Source organism: Monodelphis domestica, chromosome 8 (assembly GCF_027887165.1).
Source record: "Monodelphis domestica isolate mMonDom1 chromosome 8, mMonDom1.pri, whole genome shotgun sequence".
Classification (NCBI taxonomy): Eukaryota; Metazoa; Chordata; class Mammalia; order Didelphimorphia; family Didelphidae; genus Monodelphis; species Monodelphis domestica.
In genome coordinates this window covers 43337748-43356401 of record NC_077234.1, presented here as the reverse complement: position 1 = coordinate 43356401, position 18654 = coordinate 43337748, and the positions used below count along the sequence as shown (strand labels likewise).

The 18654-nt window shown below is 39.5% G+C and overlaps 1 protein-coding gene across 8 annotated transcripts in view; it reads right to left on the bottom strand.

The window, feature by feature from the left end:
- The window catches only part of FXR1 (FMR1 autosomal homolog 1), a 61461-nt gene extending 55416 nt beyond the window's left edge, over positions 1 to 6045 (bottom strand). For 6 of the 8 annotated variants that reach the window (XR_008914165.1, XR_008914166.1, XM_056808057.1 and 3 more), the window contains exon 1: positions 5814 to 6043. Coding sequence is in view for 6 of the 8 variants with exons in the window: in XM_056808057.1 (XP_056664035.1) it covers positions 5814 to 5864 (51 nt within the window). In the remaining 2 variants the exon portion in view is untranslated. Of the gene's footprint in view, positions 1 to 5813 lie in introns of all 8 variants that reach the window. The other 2 variants (XM_056808058.1, XM_056808059.1) reach the window with 1 other exon arrangement.
- Positions 6046 to 18654: the final 12609 nt, after the last annotated feature.

Sequence of the window (18654 nt, the reverse complement as noted above, 5' to 3'; positions counted from 1 at the left end):
TTAAGATTTTATGAGGCAAGGATGCTATATAGTTAAAATGTTTAGTAAGAAATGCTATTGTGAGTGTCATAGTCAATGGATTAAAAAGGTGTAAAAAGACTGCCATAATATTGTGTAAGGGCCCAGATGAGATTATAAAACAAATTTGTAGTGAACCCAGTTAGTACCTTCTGATCCACTAAATTTATTATGCTGACTACATACAATTGGAATAAAATTTGAGAAAAAAAAAACTTTTTTGTTGCTCCCTACCCCAAGAAACCGACAGAAGCTGCAATTTACCCCTTCCCAAAGACCCCTACCTGCTCACATCCAATCCAGGAAAAGCCCTGGCACAAGAAGTAAACTCATTCCTTTCTTTGCTTCACCCTATCCCTTTGGCCCAGGCTGCCTAGATCCCTTGGGAAAAACCAACTTGAATTAGAAAAATCACCACCTGTTCCTCCTGTTTATAGAGGACCACAGAGTCTTAATATCTACCCTCCAATACTGCCTAAGGTCCTCTTAGTCATTACCAAAATGCTAGCCTGCCTTACCTTGATCAGTTCACCAGACAGACTCCTTGGCACAGCCAAGAGGTATACCCTAAGTCCAGCTAAGTCTTTTCATTCAACCCTTGTGCACCCAACCCTAACTGAACTTTTTTACATTGTTTCTCTTCCCAATTAGAACCTGACTTCCACAAGAACCATCTAGGTTTTTTTTCCTGTTTTTATCACCAGCCTTAATAATTAATAGATGTTTAATGGTTTATACTCTAGTCAAACATAGTTGGTACTAATAGGTCATTATTTTGGCCCTTTTCACAAGATGGTTATTAATATCTCTATTAACACAGGAGCAAAAAGACAGAATTTCTTGTTAGAAACTCAATTACCAAGGCAGAAATATTAGAAGCATAGATATATTGCAGAATTACGAAAAGTAAAGTCATTTAATCAAAATAGCATTTAAGTATCAAACAAGTTTGAAATAAAAGGTGGGAAATTATGCATTTTTATAAACAAAAGAATAAAAAGAAAGTTAGTTTAGGGCCTTGGTTTACTCATTTCTAAAATGTGGTCAATAATCCTTAGGCTGAATTATTGTACCAGAAAAAAATGAGATCTTCTTGATCTCTGTAAATCATGTAGGTAAGATACAAAGTAGTGATCAGACACAATAGATGAGACAAGCTCAATTAAGGTACAGGCCTGAAAGAAGCTAGAGTCTAAAATACAACTCATCCCCTCTGCTGCTTATCTGTAAAGTGAAGGGGGATTGGACTAGATCTCCAAGAATCCTTTTGGCTCTAAAATAACTGAAATACAAAACCCTATCCCTTTTTATTAGAGCAGGAAGGAAGCAGAGAACAGGGTAACCCCTCACAAAAACAATGAAAAGGACAGAGAGGTTGCCAAATTCTTCAGATTTGTGTTGAGCAAAAGTTTTTCCCCTGCCAACTTGATGCCACTCAGTTATAAGTTATTGGTTAAATCACAATATAGAAACCAATACTTAACATATTTTTAAAACATTGATTTTGTTTTTTTAAAAAAAGACAACTTCCATATATGAAAATTCATTTCCAGAACTCATTTATCAAGCCATCACTGACTCTAATTACATTCGCATCAGCTTGACTTTAGATGAAGCATCATCTTTAAAGTGTATATTATTTATAAAGCAAAGATTCATCCTTTTGGGGGAGTCATGGATTCCCATTGGCAATCTAGTGAAGGCTACAGACCTTTTTTTGGAATGTTTTTTAAATTCAGAAAAATACATTGGAACACACAGGAAACCAATTATGTTGGAAAATTATGTTTTCAAATTTTCTTTTTAACACAAATGTGTGACCTTTCACAAAGAACTCCCTGTTCCAGAGTAACTACAAGGAAAGCCCTGTCTGTAATAGGTGACCAGCCTCCCTCCATAGGAACTTTTTCTGCTTTTTCACAGTAAAAATAGTAGTTTTAATACACAAAATAGCTGTTATTTATAGGGTGCATTAAAGTGTAGAAAGGACTTTAACTCAATTTGATCCATACAACAATCTTTTTTAAGTACATTTGAGAGGTGTTGCTAGTTCCCATTTTACAAATGAGGAAAATGAAGCTCACAAGAGACAGCAATTAAGTATCTAGAGGAAAGATATAAATTTTAGAATACAAAGACCCTTCAATTAAGGATTTATTTAAGAGAGTATTACTATAACAAATTAAGTTGCAACTTACAAGTTTTTACTTAAAAAGCCTCAATTTTTCAAGTCTCTAAGTTGCATTTTTTAGCCCCTACCTTTTGTCTTAGAATACTGAGGCAAAAGAGCAGTAAGGACTAGACAATGGGGGTTAAGTGACTTGTCCAGGATCACAAACTTAGGAAGTATTGGAGGCCAGTGTTGAACCCAGGACCCAGTCTCCAGGTCTGGCTCTATCCACTGAGGCATTAGCTTCCCCTTTCGTTACAAATATTAACTTTTTAACTATGAACAAACCTGTTGGAATAATTTCTTGAGGCAATTAAAATGGAAATCTTCATACCCCTAAGATAAGATTGATGTGTCAACATTAATAATTGGGAAGCTGTTCTTTCCTTTGTGATAATACATTAGTGATTGATGAGAATTTAGTGATAGCTCCTAAATACAATATCTGAAAGACATTCAATTAAAATAGATTTTTATTATCACTTAAGTCTTTATATGATTAGGAGCTACTCAGTTAAGTTCTCTGCTGCCTCAATCCATAAAATTATTATTTGTACTACCTAACTCAGGTAGGTGATGAGTAATAAAAACATTAGGAATGCTAAATAGAAAAAATAAATTATTGTATTTATTGTATATTTTAATCTTATAATTTAACAGTACAATTAAAATGGAACATTGTGAAACAGGAAAAGCATAGGCTAGAATACTTGGGTTAAATATTGGCTCTCTTGAACAATTTGCATTAGGGTTTTGGCATTTAAAAATATTTGTATTGTCTACTTCTTGGAAAGTTACAGTGTTTTATGGACTGTAAGATGTAATGCAAAAATGTATAAATTACAAGACTAGAAGACCCAAGTTTAATGCTATTTCAACAGTTAAGCAAAAGCATTAAGGTAGATATATAATGTTGGCTAATACTTACATCTTCCTCAATTATGCCTAATTTTTGATGGTGAATGTACTATAGGACATGAATGCAAATATAATTTAAAATACATACTTAAAATCTTTACCAGAGCTATCTAGGGTATCATCAGTGAACTGCATCCCTATGTATATTAAGCTATGATGGAACAGTTTCAAATTTAATTTGATTCATTAGTCTGGAATTTTAATCTCAATGACATAAATGAGGGCTGGAATCCCAGTCTTTATGTACCTATATATGTATATGTATATCTACAAATACAAAAAGACTAAATGGAGGTAATGATCAAGGAGGCCTCATGTTTTTTCATGTTACCAACCTGGCATTATTTTCCTTAGAAAGGACACCATGGAAACTTTTCCCTACATAAGCACAAGTATAGTATGACCTAACTTTCAACCTCTCCCTAAGCAAAGTGTTTCCTCTGACAATAGTTAAATGTTAAAAAACCATCAAAGCTAATACAGCAATTTTTAAGAATTTTTCTTTTTTAAATTACCACGGTTAAGTTCTAAGATCATTTCCTAGAGTGTCTCTAGATGTTAAGAACAGTAAGTAATACTAAGGTTTAAACTAACTCCCTGTTCTAATAACTTCTCACTAATACTTTTAAACCCCTCCTCTCTCCTTACAAACCAATCAGTAGGTAATTCAATTATTCCCATTTTATAGGCAAGTATAACCAAAAAAAGTGAGGTCAACAGACCAAGACAAGATTACAGTTAATCTAAGGGTTGGAGTTGAGTCCAGTATTCTGTCTACTACAGATAGTTGCATCTTAAGTGTTCGACTGATTGCCCAAGTGCAAGTGCAAAATGTTTTAAACGCTTATAGTCTGAAAAATAAAACTTGCGACTATGGACAAAGGGTTTTTATCTCTATTTTCCTCTTCCACTTCTCTCGTGCTTCATAATAGGTCCTTTCTAGTTTTAACCAATTTTGTGAAAATATGAAAGAAAAGTTCCAACCCTCCCAAAACATCTCACTGTAGAGCTTCTGAAAATATTCCCTACTTGCAAATTAAGACCCTCCCCCAAACAACATTAAAACCATCTCAGGGAAATAAACGGTTAGCAATTTGGCCCAAATACAAACAATGCATTTTTTTCCTAGCTGCCACCACATTAATGAAATGTACTTAAGTGAAAAATGTAGTCCCCTTCTCCATTGCCCACGTGCACCCTCTCGTTTCCTATAAAAGAATTGAGTATTTGGATCCCCTTCGACAATGAACTTCAGTTAAAATGCTTAACCACATGTAGTATTTCATTTCACTTAAACGCTCCCAAAGTTGTGACTGTTTAGGGAGAATTGTGACCCTACAGTTCCAAGTTTGGTCCTCGCCATCCTTTCAGCGCCGAACTCCTCCTTAGTAAACACTAACTCTGCCCTCAGGCAATCGGCCGCAAAGGTCGCCTAGCCTCCAGAATTAAGCCTCCAATTCTTCACCAATTCCACTCCTTCCCCCCCCCCCCACCTCCCGCCGGCCTCGGGCGTCCCTGGCTTGTACAAAGCCTTTCTCCACACAAAGGCCAGACGGAAAGGCAGAGTCCTTGTTTCGGGGCTCCGACGGGCATGCCCAGCACGCCCCATCTCAGCATAAGCTACGGCCCTGGCTCCAGGCTCCCTCGGCCTGCTTTGTGACCCATCCTTCAGGGGACGAGCATCCCGCCCTCCACCCTGGAGCAAGGAGGATTCCCGGGGCCCAAGCCCCAACGGGGGTTCTCGCCGAATCATAGCCCGCCCCCCAAGAAAGGGGTGGGGGGCCCCCGGGACGGGCTGCACGGACACCGAGGCCTCCACAAAAATAGCCCGGCCTCTCAAACATCTGAGCCCAGGCTTAGGCCGGATGACGGACGGGCGACAGCTGGGGGGAGGGGAGAGGCCCGGCAAGCCTGGAGGGAAGGGGGGGCGATTCGTATTGATCTCATAACATCTGAGCGGGCGAATGGGGGGGAATGGGTAGTAAAAAACAAGGCCGAGCGGGTGACTTGGGGGACAAGAAGGATACAGCAGATGTTAGGGGGGGCATCCTGTACCCCCTAGGCCTGATTACGCTACCCGGACCCCCTCGCCTTTCTTCTCGCCCCACCCCAACCACCATTAAACCCCCCCGCACCCCATAAACAGGGCCCTAGGGGCTCGAGACGGCAAACGCCCGAAACAAGGGCCGCGCCCCCTCCAACTCTTCCCCGGCGGCATTCCGGCTATCTCCAAAGCACGGTCTGGCGTCCCCGGGCCCCACGCCCCCACTTCCCGGAGCGATAGAGCGAGGCCCCACGCGGGGCCCGAGAGGCCGGCCCAAGGTCACCGGGCCGCGGGCGCCGCCGCCGGGCCTCCCCGCCCCCTCGGCTAGCCTGTGAACGCACAATCCCTGGGCCGCTCGGGCCCGCCCCGCCCCTGCCCGGCGCAGCGCGGCGCCCGCAGGCTCCCGGTCCGGCCCCGGACGGCTTCAGAGCCTAACGGAGCCAGGGCCCGAGACCGTTAAACCGCGGACGCGGCCGCCGCCGCCCCGGGAGGCAAGGCCCGGCCCGGGCTGCTCGCCCGCCCGCGCCCCGGCCTCGGCCCGGGTCACTCGCCCCCCACCCCCACCCCCTAAAGCCCCAGTCCCGGTCCCGGCTTAGCGTCCCTCCCTGTCGCCGCCCCCTCCCCGCCCAACCCCAACCTCCGCCCCAGCCCCGGCCCGGCTACCTTGTAGAAAGCCCCGTTGGAGCCGCGAACCTCCACCGTCAGCTCCGCCATGTTGGAACCGCAAGGGCCGCCGGGAAGGGGTTCTAGAAACTTTCCAACCAGAGGGGAGGAGGGGGGAGGGGCGTGGAGGAGGTGGGGTGAGGGGCGGGGGGGAAAACAGGGCGGGGACTGGGGATCCCCCGCCCCGCACCCCGGGGTCTCGCCGCGCCGCTGCGCCGCCGCGCCGCCGCCCCCCCCGGACGCGCCCGCCCGCCCGCCGCCCAGCCGGATCCCTCCGCCCGCCGGGCCTCAGCACGCCGCGGCCGCAGCGTGACCCGCCGGCTGCCTCCGCCCGCCCGCTGCAGCCAGCGAGCCAGGGAGCCAGCCAGCCGGGAAGCGCCGCGGGGGCCTGGGGGCGGGGCTAGCCCGGGCGGGTGGGGGAGGGGCGCCGTACTCCGCCCCACCCCCTGCTGCCACCGCCTCGCTGCCCTTCCCCCACCTCCCGCGGGGTCCTCTGCCCCGCCCGGGTCATTCATTGGCCAACTTCCCCACCCCCTTTCGGCTGAGAACCTGACCCCCCCCCCTTCTCCGGGGCCTCCTCTCCCGCCCTTCCTCCCCCAATCCCTCCGCGGTCCCACCTTTCTGGAGTGGCCAAGTCCGCGACCCCCCGCGCCCCTCCCCCTGGAAGGGAGCACCGGCTCAACCCTGCGTCTGGTGGGGGCGGGAGGGGGGGGGCTTCCATTCCACGTGGGGCAGAGCCCACCCGCGGATACAGATGAGCAAATGCAGTTAGTTATAGGGGAGGCAGGGTCCTTCCATAGAAAAGGTGTTCTTCCCCGAGATCTCGGCACCCCCCTGAAAACGAAAACAATTTCGGGGCGTAAACCCTATATACATCATATTCCAGTATCAGTGATTTTCCTCTATGTCCTTCCAAAGCCTGTTCTAAATGACACCCAGAGGGGAAGACCTCTTGGGCTCCATGGGTCCCCAAAAGAAGGTTTTCGGGGTGAGCCGAGGCCACCCCCGAAGCACACCCCAAGGAGGCTCCTAGTAAATGCGCTTGGACCGTTGGCTTGGGTGGGATGGAGACCCTGCGCCCCAGATTTCCTCCAGGCTATACCACCTCATCTCCTTTTTCTATCTACCCATTCGCTCTAGTCCTTTCCTCTTACACTAAGGTCCTTGAGGGCAAGGGCTGTCCAATGGGATTTGTGTCCCGGCTCAACTCAGTTGCCTCATCATTAGGGCTTCAGAAAAGCTATCCATCATCTTCAAATCAAAGAGTCTTAAGAACCTACAGATACAGATACAAAGCCAAAAAGTAATCGATAACTCAGAACGTCCTCTCTGCCCTTTTGAAGGATATAGTGGACAAACGCAGAGCAATCTCAGCTCCCCAACTTTGAGACCTTGCCTGGGAGCACTCAGAGCTTAAACGAATTAAATTATTTTATGGCTGCGCTGGTGTCCCCTCAAACAGGCCTCAGGGCCCTTCCACACTGCCTGGCTATTTAAACAGTATCCAAAAGAATCAAAGAAACTCAGCCTGGGTGGGTTCCCTTGGCCTAAGAGAAAACACAGAGTCCATTCCTAAACAGTCCATCAAACTGCATTCAACAGAAAGCTGTCTGTTCTAGGCACTGTAGAGAGAAAGCACAGGGGGCACAAGCCTCGTTTTCTTTTAAAATAGCATAATTCTATCTTCTGGAGATTCTCCTTTAAGAGAGGGCCACTTAGATAAAGCCAATCAAGGGGGGAGATCTGTGTGTCCTTCTCTACTTTTTCCTCGAGACTAAGGAAGAGAATGATTTCCATTCCCCTTGCCACTGTGATCCCAAAAGTCTCTCTCTGGGCCTGGGCCCATATTGATTAACTGGACTTTAATGGATAAACAGATGAACAAGACAATAAGCATAAGCGCTAGGAAGGGAAACTTGAGGGCACGGGGCTGAAAACCTTCATCTAGCAAAAAGCTAAACTCAGTGTGAACTCAGAGGAAAAGAAGTCATTGGGGCTCATTTTGTGGAATGAAAAACTGACTTTGGAAATGGAACTTCCCAACACAGGCTTTCTCCATTTAGAGCCATTTCAAGGTGACAAAGATTTTATTTCATTATTTGGTCAGCGATTTTGTGGTTCTTGTGTTAATTGGTGAAATGATAAGCATCTTTAAAAAAAAAAAAACCCTTACCTTCCATCTTGGAATCAATACTGTGTATTGGTTCCAAGGCAGAAGAGCAGTAAGGGCTAGGCAATGGGAGTCAAGTGACTTGCCCAGGGTCACACAGCTGGAAAGTGTCTGAGGTCGGATTTGAAATCAGGACCTCCCATCTCTGAGCCTGACTCATACATAATCCATTGAGCTACCCAGCTGTCCTCAAAATGATAAGCATTTTAAGTCCTCTTTTTCTCTTTTAAATCTACATTTAAAGAAATCTTTGAAATGTGTTACTACTAATACTGAATAAGGAGTTCTCTCAGTGAATCAATAATAGTCATCTTATTTTATAAGTAAAGCATCCCAAAGTGAGGTGGCCAAAGACAGAGCTAGGGGATGGCAAAGCGGAGATTCAGATCACGGTTTTTTCTCGATAAATCTCTACCTTTGGACCTCATTTCTAAAAGAAGAATGTTGGCGCCCAAGCATGGTAATACATGACTTCATTTCCTTCTCACCAGAACCCTATAAGGCGGGTGCGAACGTCCCATTTTACAGATGAGAAAGCAAAGAAGTTGTGACTTCCCCAGAGGAGCACAGCTTTCAAGGGTGAGAGGCAGCCTTGTGAATCGAGGTCCTCCTGACTCCAGGGCAAAGTCCTTCCCCTTCTACCACACCAGAGGACCTTCCAGGACTCTCTCATCTCTATCCAAAGCCTGTGACTCTAAGCCCTTTGAAATGCCTGTATCTATCCTCCTTTTAATCCTGTCTTTTCCAGCCAAGAATTCTCTCCCACACGTGGTGACAAATCTTGATTTTATAAATGACTCAGCAGGCAGAAGGAAGGATGTTTCCACTAGTTCTCCAATGGCTGTTTGGACATCTTTTATTTTTATCACAACCTATTACTTTGTTACCACACCAGAGAATGAGCTGGAATGTACGCAGAGATATTAAAGAAAATAACATTGGGCCTAATGAGTGAAGTCGGTGGAATTGAGATTGAACAATATTGTCTAACAGCTTTGGAAACAGCTACTCCTTTAGTCTTCTCTGGTGAGTAATGATTGATGACAGCTTGAGGGGGTGGGAATGCTGATTTTATTTATTTTTCCAATTCTAGAATAAGCCCTCTGTTCTCCAGAGTCCTTCAGGCCTTCGGGCTAAGGATCTGGCCCTGTGTTCTCTAAAGCTGATGTAAACCTCCCAAATGCCAGCCTGGAGTAAATCCTATACTTCCCTGAGTCCCCTTTGGGTCATCAATAAAATGTGAAGGTTGGACCCGATAGCCTCCGTGGCTTCTTCCACTCTTCCATCAATCAGGGGAGTGGGGATTTGTGGCAAAGCTGAGAAAGTGCGAAGGTGAGGGCCTGCCTCCCTTCATATGACAACTGTTTGTTCAATTCAGTTCAATCAGAGCTCAAGTGCCTAGACCGCTTACTCATTTAGCTGTTTGACCCATTGAATCCTTAGCATTCTTGGGCTGGAGTTTTGAACAATGCATGATGGGGAGGATGGCAACTGGCCACTCCTCCCTGAGTGGTTTTGAGGGTGAAAATGAGATGATTATGTATTTGAAAGATTTTTATATAAGATTATATATATTTATGGGGGGGGGTATACTTATATTTAATATAATGAAAGTAATTACAAACAAAAAAATTACAGCCCCAACAAAATAGAAGCATCTTGAGGGCAGGGACTATTTTTGTTTGTTTCTTTCTTTATTGCTCTAGGGCAGAGCTCCAGTGTCTTGCCTCTTAAGTAACTTTCATTGAATAAATGATTTTGAGGCAGCTAGGTGGCTCAGAGGATTGTGAGTCAGGCCTGGAGAATGGGGATCTTGAGTTCAAATATGGCTTCAGATACTTCCTAAGTGAATGAGCCTGGACAAGTCACAACTTCCATTGCCTAGTTTTTACTACTTGTCTGTCTTAGAACCAATACATAGTATTAATTCTAAGATGGAAGGTAAAGGTTTAAAAATAAATAATCCCTTCCATCCAAACCAAAAATTCCCCCCAAACCCTGCTCCCTTGCATCCCTTTCTATTAGGAGGCATTGAAGGGGTAATGGTAATTAGTTCTTATCTTTCATTATTTCTGTTTATATTTTTGAGACTTCTTCCCATTTAACCCTGACAGTATCCCTTGGAAAGTAAGGCTGCCAGGTAGCATTATCCTTTTTGTCTTATAAATGAGAAACTTAAGCTCTGGCTAAACCCACTAAAACTGGTAGAAGGGTAGGAATTCTAGTATTTAGAAGTCTTGAGTTAAGATTTTCAATGTTCATTTTATTTATATCAATAAAACATCAGTGTGTGTGTGTGTGTGTGTGTGTGTGTGTCTGTGAGAGAGAGAAAGAGAGAGAGATTGAGAGAGAACCAGAGAGAGAGAGTTTGAGAAGGAAAGTTAGGACGTTTGTCTCAGGTAAGTGAATAAGGTCCATATTCCTGCCTTTTGGTTTAGGAGACTAATGAAAATCAATATTTTGAAAGTTCCCACATATACTAAGATATTCCAATGACTTGTGGTAGGAAAAATTAGAAACAAAACAGACACTCATGAAACAAATACTGGAGCAATTTATGTGGAAACAAATTGTGAATGTAACAATACTATTACACCATAAGAAAGAATAATGATGAAGAATTTAGAGAAGCTTAAGAAGACTTATATGAATTGATTGAAAATGGAGTCAACAGATCTAGGGAAATGATTCTTTTTACAGAGAGGGCAGAGAAAACTAAAATAAACATGAAAATTGTGTGTTCTTTTTTTCTAAAAAGGTATTTGTCACATGGGATAGCTTTGTAGGAAGGAAAAGGGAATGGATACATGAGATAATGTGGTGAAGTAAGAAACAGAAAATATCATTAAAAACTTTTCAAAAACAAGGCTGAACATAGTATAATTATAACTAGGTTTGGACATGGAAAAGAAATTAGCAAATCCAGTTCTCTTTGCAGAACTAAGGAGAATGTAGGCATAAAAGATTGCATATACTGGAGGACTACAAGATAATAGTTTTTCTGAACTTTTTATTCTTTGTTGCAAGAGATAGATTACTAGGCAGGGGGAAAAGAAGGATTTCCTTATCTGCCAAATAAGGATAATGATATGTGTAATACCAAACAAATAATGTTGTGAGCAAAGCATTTTGAAAACCTTAATCTTCCATAGGAATTTGAGCTAATCCTAATAAAATAAGAGACATAGACTACATTTTCTTTGAGGTGTCTTAGAAGTCCCAGATTCTAAGGTTTATTATAGCAGCTTCTTGCCTTTTATTATTATTTTATTAGATAAATTCCTATAGAAGCGTCCTCCTATCCATCCTCCAGCATAGTAGGACAGTGACTACAACTATACTATTTAAAGGCCAGACTAAGTGGAAGAAATTAAATGAAGACACACACACACACACACACACACACACACACACACACACACACACACACACACACGCACACGCACACGCGCGCGCGCGCGCGCGCGCGCACACACACACAAACATGGATTTTCTGTAAAAGATAGGACCTGTTTCATGTTGGTCTTTTTACCTACAGGTCTTTGTACATAGGAGATGCTTAATACATTTGTTTAATTGGCCATTAGATATCAAATTCTTTGATGATATAACCTATGAAATGAAGAAAAAAATTTAAATGGCCCTCACTTCTGTGCAGACTCCATTAGCTTTTTCATTGAAAATGATGGCAGGGAGAAAGTATAATAAATTTCATAATCTGGAGATATAATAAGAGAGTATACCATAATAACAGAAGTCTAGGTATAACTTAAGACTTCCCCATTAGCATCATCACTGAGGAATAGTAAGGCAACCATGTCTAGACTAAGTAATCAAATACTTAAGAAACTACAGTAGTGTAGTTATCTTGATGGACAACTAAAGACCACAAATGGGATGGAGAGGAGTCAAATTTTTAAAATGAATACCTTTACCTAATCAAAAAATAAAAGTAAAAAGAAGAAGAAAAGGAATTCCACTATTGTGGAATAATTGAGCAAGAGAAAAAAGAATGTAATCCCAAAGCAAGGTTCCTACTTAGGAAAGGTGACAAGAAAATTGAGACCATTATAAAATTAATAATGGTAATCATAGATAATATATGTGTGGAGTGGCCAGGATTGAACTGTGATAGACTCACATAACATTGAAGGTAAATGGATTGAATTTCCCTATAAAATGGAAGAGATACAAAAATGGATTAAATTATAAGATCCAGCAAAATGTTTCAGGAAGGAATACCCAAGATAATCAGTGATTTAATATGAGAAGTAACAATAACATTTACTAATGCTAATTCAACAAGCATTTATTAAGGTTCTACTATGTGTTGATGCAATAATGAAATGGTTCCTGGCCTTACAAAGCTAATACTGTATTGGGGAAAACAATGTAAACACGGAAAAAATATATAAAACATACACAAAGTAATTTTGAGGGACTTCCTAAAGGCAATGACATTTCAATGAAGATTGAAAGGAATCTGGAGTTTCTATGTTGAAGCTGACTTCAGAAATTCAGCAGTTATACTTACCTCAGACAAAAGTAAATCCAAAGTAGAAAGCTTTAGGCATGACAAGCAGAAGAATGATATTAATGCTCAAAAGTTCCATTGACAAGGAAATTATATCACTGTGAAATATATACACACACCTACCAACGTAGTAACTTTAATTTTCAAAAGGAAAACTAACTGAATTGCAAAAAATAATAATAATAATAACAGAAAATCATTATTGGTAGATGACTTCAACATTCTACTAATAGAACCTAAGAAATTAAACAGGATAATAAAGAAGAAAGTTACAAATCTGAATAAGATGCTCAAAAAATTAGATGTGATAATAGCTCAGTTTTGTTTAATATTTTAATATTTGTAAAATGCCTTACATATATTAGCTCATTGATTCTCCCAACAATTTTTTATTTAATCCTCACAATGATCATGTGAGCTGGGTACTTTTATTTTCTCCATTTTACAGTGAAGGAAACTAAGGATCTGAGAAGTTAAATGATATTGAGGTCACACAGCTTGTAAATATATGAGTCACAATTCAAAACCTGAAGTCTCCCTGCCTTAATTCATAATTCTGTGCACTATACCATGTTGCCATCATCTATACTTCTTGGCTCTATGGAAAAAACTGAAGGGGAAAGTATAAGGGAATTTACTTATTTAAATATTTATTAAAAATTTACAAATGAAGAAAAGCAGAAAATTTGCAGGTGCTTGTATAATAAAATATCGAGGAAAATATGAAAAGATAAAGACCTAAATAGAATTTTTTTTAAAGATTTGCTTAAACATAATTGTATCTAAGATAAAATTATTAAAACCACATAAAATTAAGTATGTCTATAGTAGTAATACTAGTATAACATATCATAATATATGAGAGGAAGCAAAACAATTCCCAGAAGAAAATCTCTATAATCACATATTAACAAAAGAGGTTAATAACAGAATAACTCTAGCAAAATAGAAGAAAGTAAGAAAAGTCTGAATTGACAATAAAAACAACCACTCAGATTTATATAGCATATTAACATTTAAAATTAATAACTAAAGTGAATAACATAGTTTGAAATAGAAAGCCAATTAATAAGCCCAAAAAATTGTTAAAAGACCAATTACAAGATTAAAAGCCACCAACGTTTTAAATAAAATCAATAAGCTATTAACTAATTTAAATATAGGAGAATCACAGAAATTGTAAAAGAAGCAAAATATCATATCATTCTATATAATTATATGATCAAAAATGAGAATATAAAACATATATTTGATAGCCCCAATTAACAAGTTATAGAGTATGTAATATCCTTTAGGGCAGAGTTGAGAACTTAATAAATGCTGGTTCATAATAACCTAAATAAACCAATAGCAGGAAGAAAAATTAAACAGAATTTTCATGAGTTTCTCTGTAAATACATAGACACATATCAGGCGATGGCTAAGAGGACTCCTATCAAATATTTAAAATACAAATAAACCCTCTGTGATATAAAGTTTTTGAAAGTAGAAAAGAATGAAAAAATGATAATCTATCCAATTTGTATAATTAGCTTAAACATGATCTTTAACCTACAAATCAGAAAAAGATAAGACAAAGAAAATTAGAGACCATTGTAATAAATGGTTATTGGTGCCCAAATATTAAATAGAATATATAGCATATTAATAGTTCTGCAAAGCACAATATATTTGTATTTATACATATACTGTTTGTATATTATCCTTTTTGATACTTACAACAGACCTGTGATGTATGTGTTGTTAACGTCTCAACTTTCCAATGAGATGGCTGAGACTTGAGGGAGGTTAAGTAACTTGTCTTAGGTCACTCTAGTAAATATCTGAGGCAGAATTCTAGCCCAAGTATTCCTAACCCTAAATCTAGCATTCAGTCAAGTCTACAGTATATGGCTAATTTAAAATATGGCATTTTAGAGGGGAAACTAGGTGGCTCAGTGGATTAAAAGTCAGGCCTAGAAATGAGAGGTCCTGGGTTCAAACTTGGCCTTGGGCAATTCCTAACTGTGTGTCACTTAATCCCCATTGCCTAGCCCTTACTACTCTTTGCCCTGGAACCAATACATAGTATTGATTCTAAGAAGGAAGGTAAAGGTTGAAGGAAAAAAAAAGCCATTCTAATAAAGTAATATATCATTTAAAATAATAAATTTATTGAAAATTTGGGATTCACCATAAAGAGAAACACAAATCATGTATAAATATCATTATAAAAGAAATGCTACAGAATTAAAGGAATTGAGTAATTACAATTAAATTATTAGTTTCAATTCTTTTTGTTACTTTAATAAAGAGGGAAATCTTAATATAATGAATCTATAGATTTAATTCTGTTTTGATCAAAATGCCAACAGCATACTTAATAGGACTAGATAAAATAGCAAAATTCATATGGAAGAATAATAGGTGAAAAATATTGAGGGAAATGATAAGAAAAAAAGTTAGAGAAACTAGAATTGCCTGCCGTATCTCAAACTATTCTATATAACAGAAATGTTAAACACATGGACTCCATGACACTCTTGAGAGTAACGTGACCAGATTAAAATGTAATTGGGAAATATTTTAAGAAAATTAATAAAAATACAATAAAACATCATGTTAACATGTGGTCTTCTAAGTCATTATGCAGCCCATAAGGATCCTTCTCAGTCACATTTGACTCTCCATGACCCCATTTGAGATTGTCTTGGCAAAGATGCTGGAGTGGCTTTCTATTTCCTTCTCCAAGTCATTTGACAAACAAAGAAATTGAGGCAAAAAATATTAAATGATTTCCCCAAGATCACAGCTAGTTAAGTATCTGAGGTTAAATTTGAATTTGTGAAGATGAGTCTTCTTGATTACAAGCTCTATCTATTTTGCCACCTCCTCTGTACAGTTTAATGGATCTCATTTCTATTTGAGTTGGACACCACTGCTATAGAGTAATGACTAAAACATTTTTATAAAAAAAATGTATTGTAAAAAATGCTGCAGGGGGCAGCTGGGTAGCTCACTGGATTCAGAGCCAGGCCTAGAGACGGGAGGTCCTAGGTTCAAATCTGGCCTCAGACACTTCCCAGCTGTGTGACCGTGGGCAAGTCACTTGACCCCCATTGCCTAGCCCTTACCACTCTTCTGCCTTGGAGCCAATACTCAGTTTTTGATTCCAAGATGGAAGGTAAAGGTTAAAAAAAAAAAGAGCCAATCACAATCTTAGTTTATGGGGCAGTCCTTATGTAACCACTAAACTGCATATAAAAGCTACTCTAACTGTATCAGGGGTCTTTGGTTACTGAGGGACCATTGACTTCTGTTATTGGCAATCACTAGCAGCCCTCTCTCATTATCGCAGATTTATTGTGACATGTCTGCAGTGATCTTTGAGTAAATCTGACACTGCTTCCTTTTTTTTTCTCCCTTTATTTGCCAGGAAGCTACAGAACCAGTTGCCATGGTCTTAGTCTTTTAATGTTAAGCTTAAAGTCAGCTTTTACTTTTTCCTCTTTCATTTACATCAAGAGGCTTTTTTATTCTTTTTCATTTTCCATCACCGGAGTGATATTTGGCTATATATCTGAGATTATTGATATTTCTTCTGGCAACCTTGATTCCAGCTTTTGATTCATATAGTCTGCCATGTTCATGATGTTCTTTGCATATTAGTTAAATAAATGAGGTGACAATATACAGCTTTGTTGCACTCCTTTCTCAATCTTAAAACAATCAGTTGTTCCATGGTTGGTTCTAATTGTTGTTTCTTAGCCTGCATACAGGTTTCTTAGAAGACAAATAAGATGATCTGATACTCTTATCTCTTTGAGAAATTGCCATATTTTGGTGTGATTCATACAGTCAAAGATTTTAGTGTAGTCAATGAAGCAGAAGCAGATTTTTTTTTCTGGAACTTTCTTGCTTTCTCCAAAATCCAAGGAATGTTGACAATTTGGTCTCTAGTTCCTCTACCTATTCGAAAACCAGCCTGCTCTTCTGGTAATCCTCAATTCACTTATTGCTGAAGCCTAGCTTGCAGAATCTTAAGCATAGCCACGCTGGCATGTGAAATAAGCACAACTGTTAAGTAATTTGAACATTCTTTGCTATTGCCCTTCTTTAGGATTGGGTAAAAACTGATCTTTTCCAATCCAGTGGCCACTATTGAGTTTTCCAAATTTGATGGCATATTAATTGCAGCACATTACCAGTATCATCTTTCAGGATTTTAAATGAACTCTCCTAGAATTCTGTCACCCTTCACTAGATTTATGGTTAGCAATGCTTCTTGAGGTTCACTTGATTTCATTATCCAAGATATCTGGCTCTAGAGCAGTAATCACACCATCATGATTTTGAGATCCTTCTGCATATTCTCACCATCTCTTCATCTTGTCTAATTGTTAAGTCTCTCTCATTTTTGTCTTTTATGGGGCCCATTTCTGCACAAAACATTCCTTTGGATATCTCTAATTTTCTTGAAGGGCTCTCTTATCTTAACTATTCAATGGCAAACCATTCAACATCAGAGTCCGTGCTCCATTGACTATTGCTGAAAAGGCAGTTCTATGAAAACCTACATCTATTAGAAATAACATTAAAAAAAAAAGATGTCATAGTCCTCATAGGGGATTGAAATGCTTAAGTAGGAAATTAAAAGAGAATTGGAGTAATAGGCAAGTGTGGTCATAGAATACAAAATCTAGCAAGGCAGAGACTAATAAAGTTTTGTCAAAATAACTCCTTGGTTATAGTAAACACTCTTTTTTGAACAACCCAAAGACTCTACACATGGATATCACCAGATGGTCAAAATTAAAATCAGATTGATTATATACTTTGTAGCCAAAGGTAGAGAAGCTATATACAGTTACTTAAAACAAGACCTGGAGCTGACTGAGGCTCAAAGCATGAGCTTCTTATTGCAAAAATCATACTTAAATTAAAGAAAGTAGGAAAAAAACATCAGACTGTATGACTTAATGACATCTCTTTTGAATATGAAATCAAAGTGATAGAATGATTTGAGATTAAATATCATAGATCTGAAGAACTATGAACCAAGGTTTTTAACACTGTACTAGAAGCAACAATCAAAAATAACCCAAAGAAAAAGAGAGCAAAAAAGCAAAATGGTTGTATAATAAAACTTTACAAAAAAGCTGAGTAAAGAAGGAAAGGGAAACATATACTCAAGCAAATGCAGAATTCCAAAGTATAGCAAGCAAGGAGAGATAGCCTTTTTTAATGAGCAATGCAAATAAAGTCTCATACAAACGAGAATAAAATTGACACTGGATAAAAACTGGAAAAAAATAGACTGTGGCATAGTTAACATCCCCAATTTGGGGTCAGAGAACCTAGGTTCAAACTTCAGCTTAGCTTTCCCTCTTTGGACTTCAGTTTCTTTTTCTTTGTAATGAAGGGATTGGATTAGATGGTTTCTGAATTTCTTTTAGTTCTAAATCTATGGTAGCCTTAGTTATAAACAGATATACATAAAGCTGTCTATTTAGGGCCTTGATGTTTTTAACCTTTTGTGGGGGTATATTGTAGTAGTGAAATTAGTAGGTTGAAGGGTAGGAACAGTTATTAGCAACTTTTCTCTCATAAACCCAAATTGTTTTCCAGAATGGTTGGAACACTTTATACCTACATTTTTGACTTCCCATGTTGCTCTTCCCAGCTCCTCCCACGTTGACTATTTCTGGGGTTTTTTTTTTAACTAACTTTGCCAATTTTCTTGTGTGGAGGTGAAAAGCAATTGTTTTAATTTACACATCTCATAATGGTTATTTGAAGAATGACTTCTTGTTTCAAAAGAAAAAAAAATTTAATTATTCAAATCCTTATCTATCGTGCAGTGCTCTGGGTGTTACATATGTTGGATGTCAGATTTTTATCAGTAATACTTGATGCAATTGTTTTCTCTCACTCAATAGTTTCTCTTCTCTCTATATTGATTTTGCTTGTGCAAGAGGTTTTTAATTTTATGTATTCAGAATGACCCATTTGATATTTTATTGCTTCTATTCCCTGTTTGGTTAAGAATATGTCACTAGTCAACTTCTGGAGGTTTACCTCCTTCCATATAATAATATTTTAATCATATAACCTTTGATATTCAAGTCAGAGATCCTTTTGAAGTTTATTGTGATTGT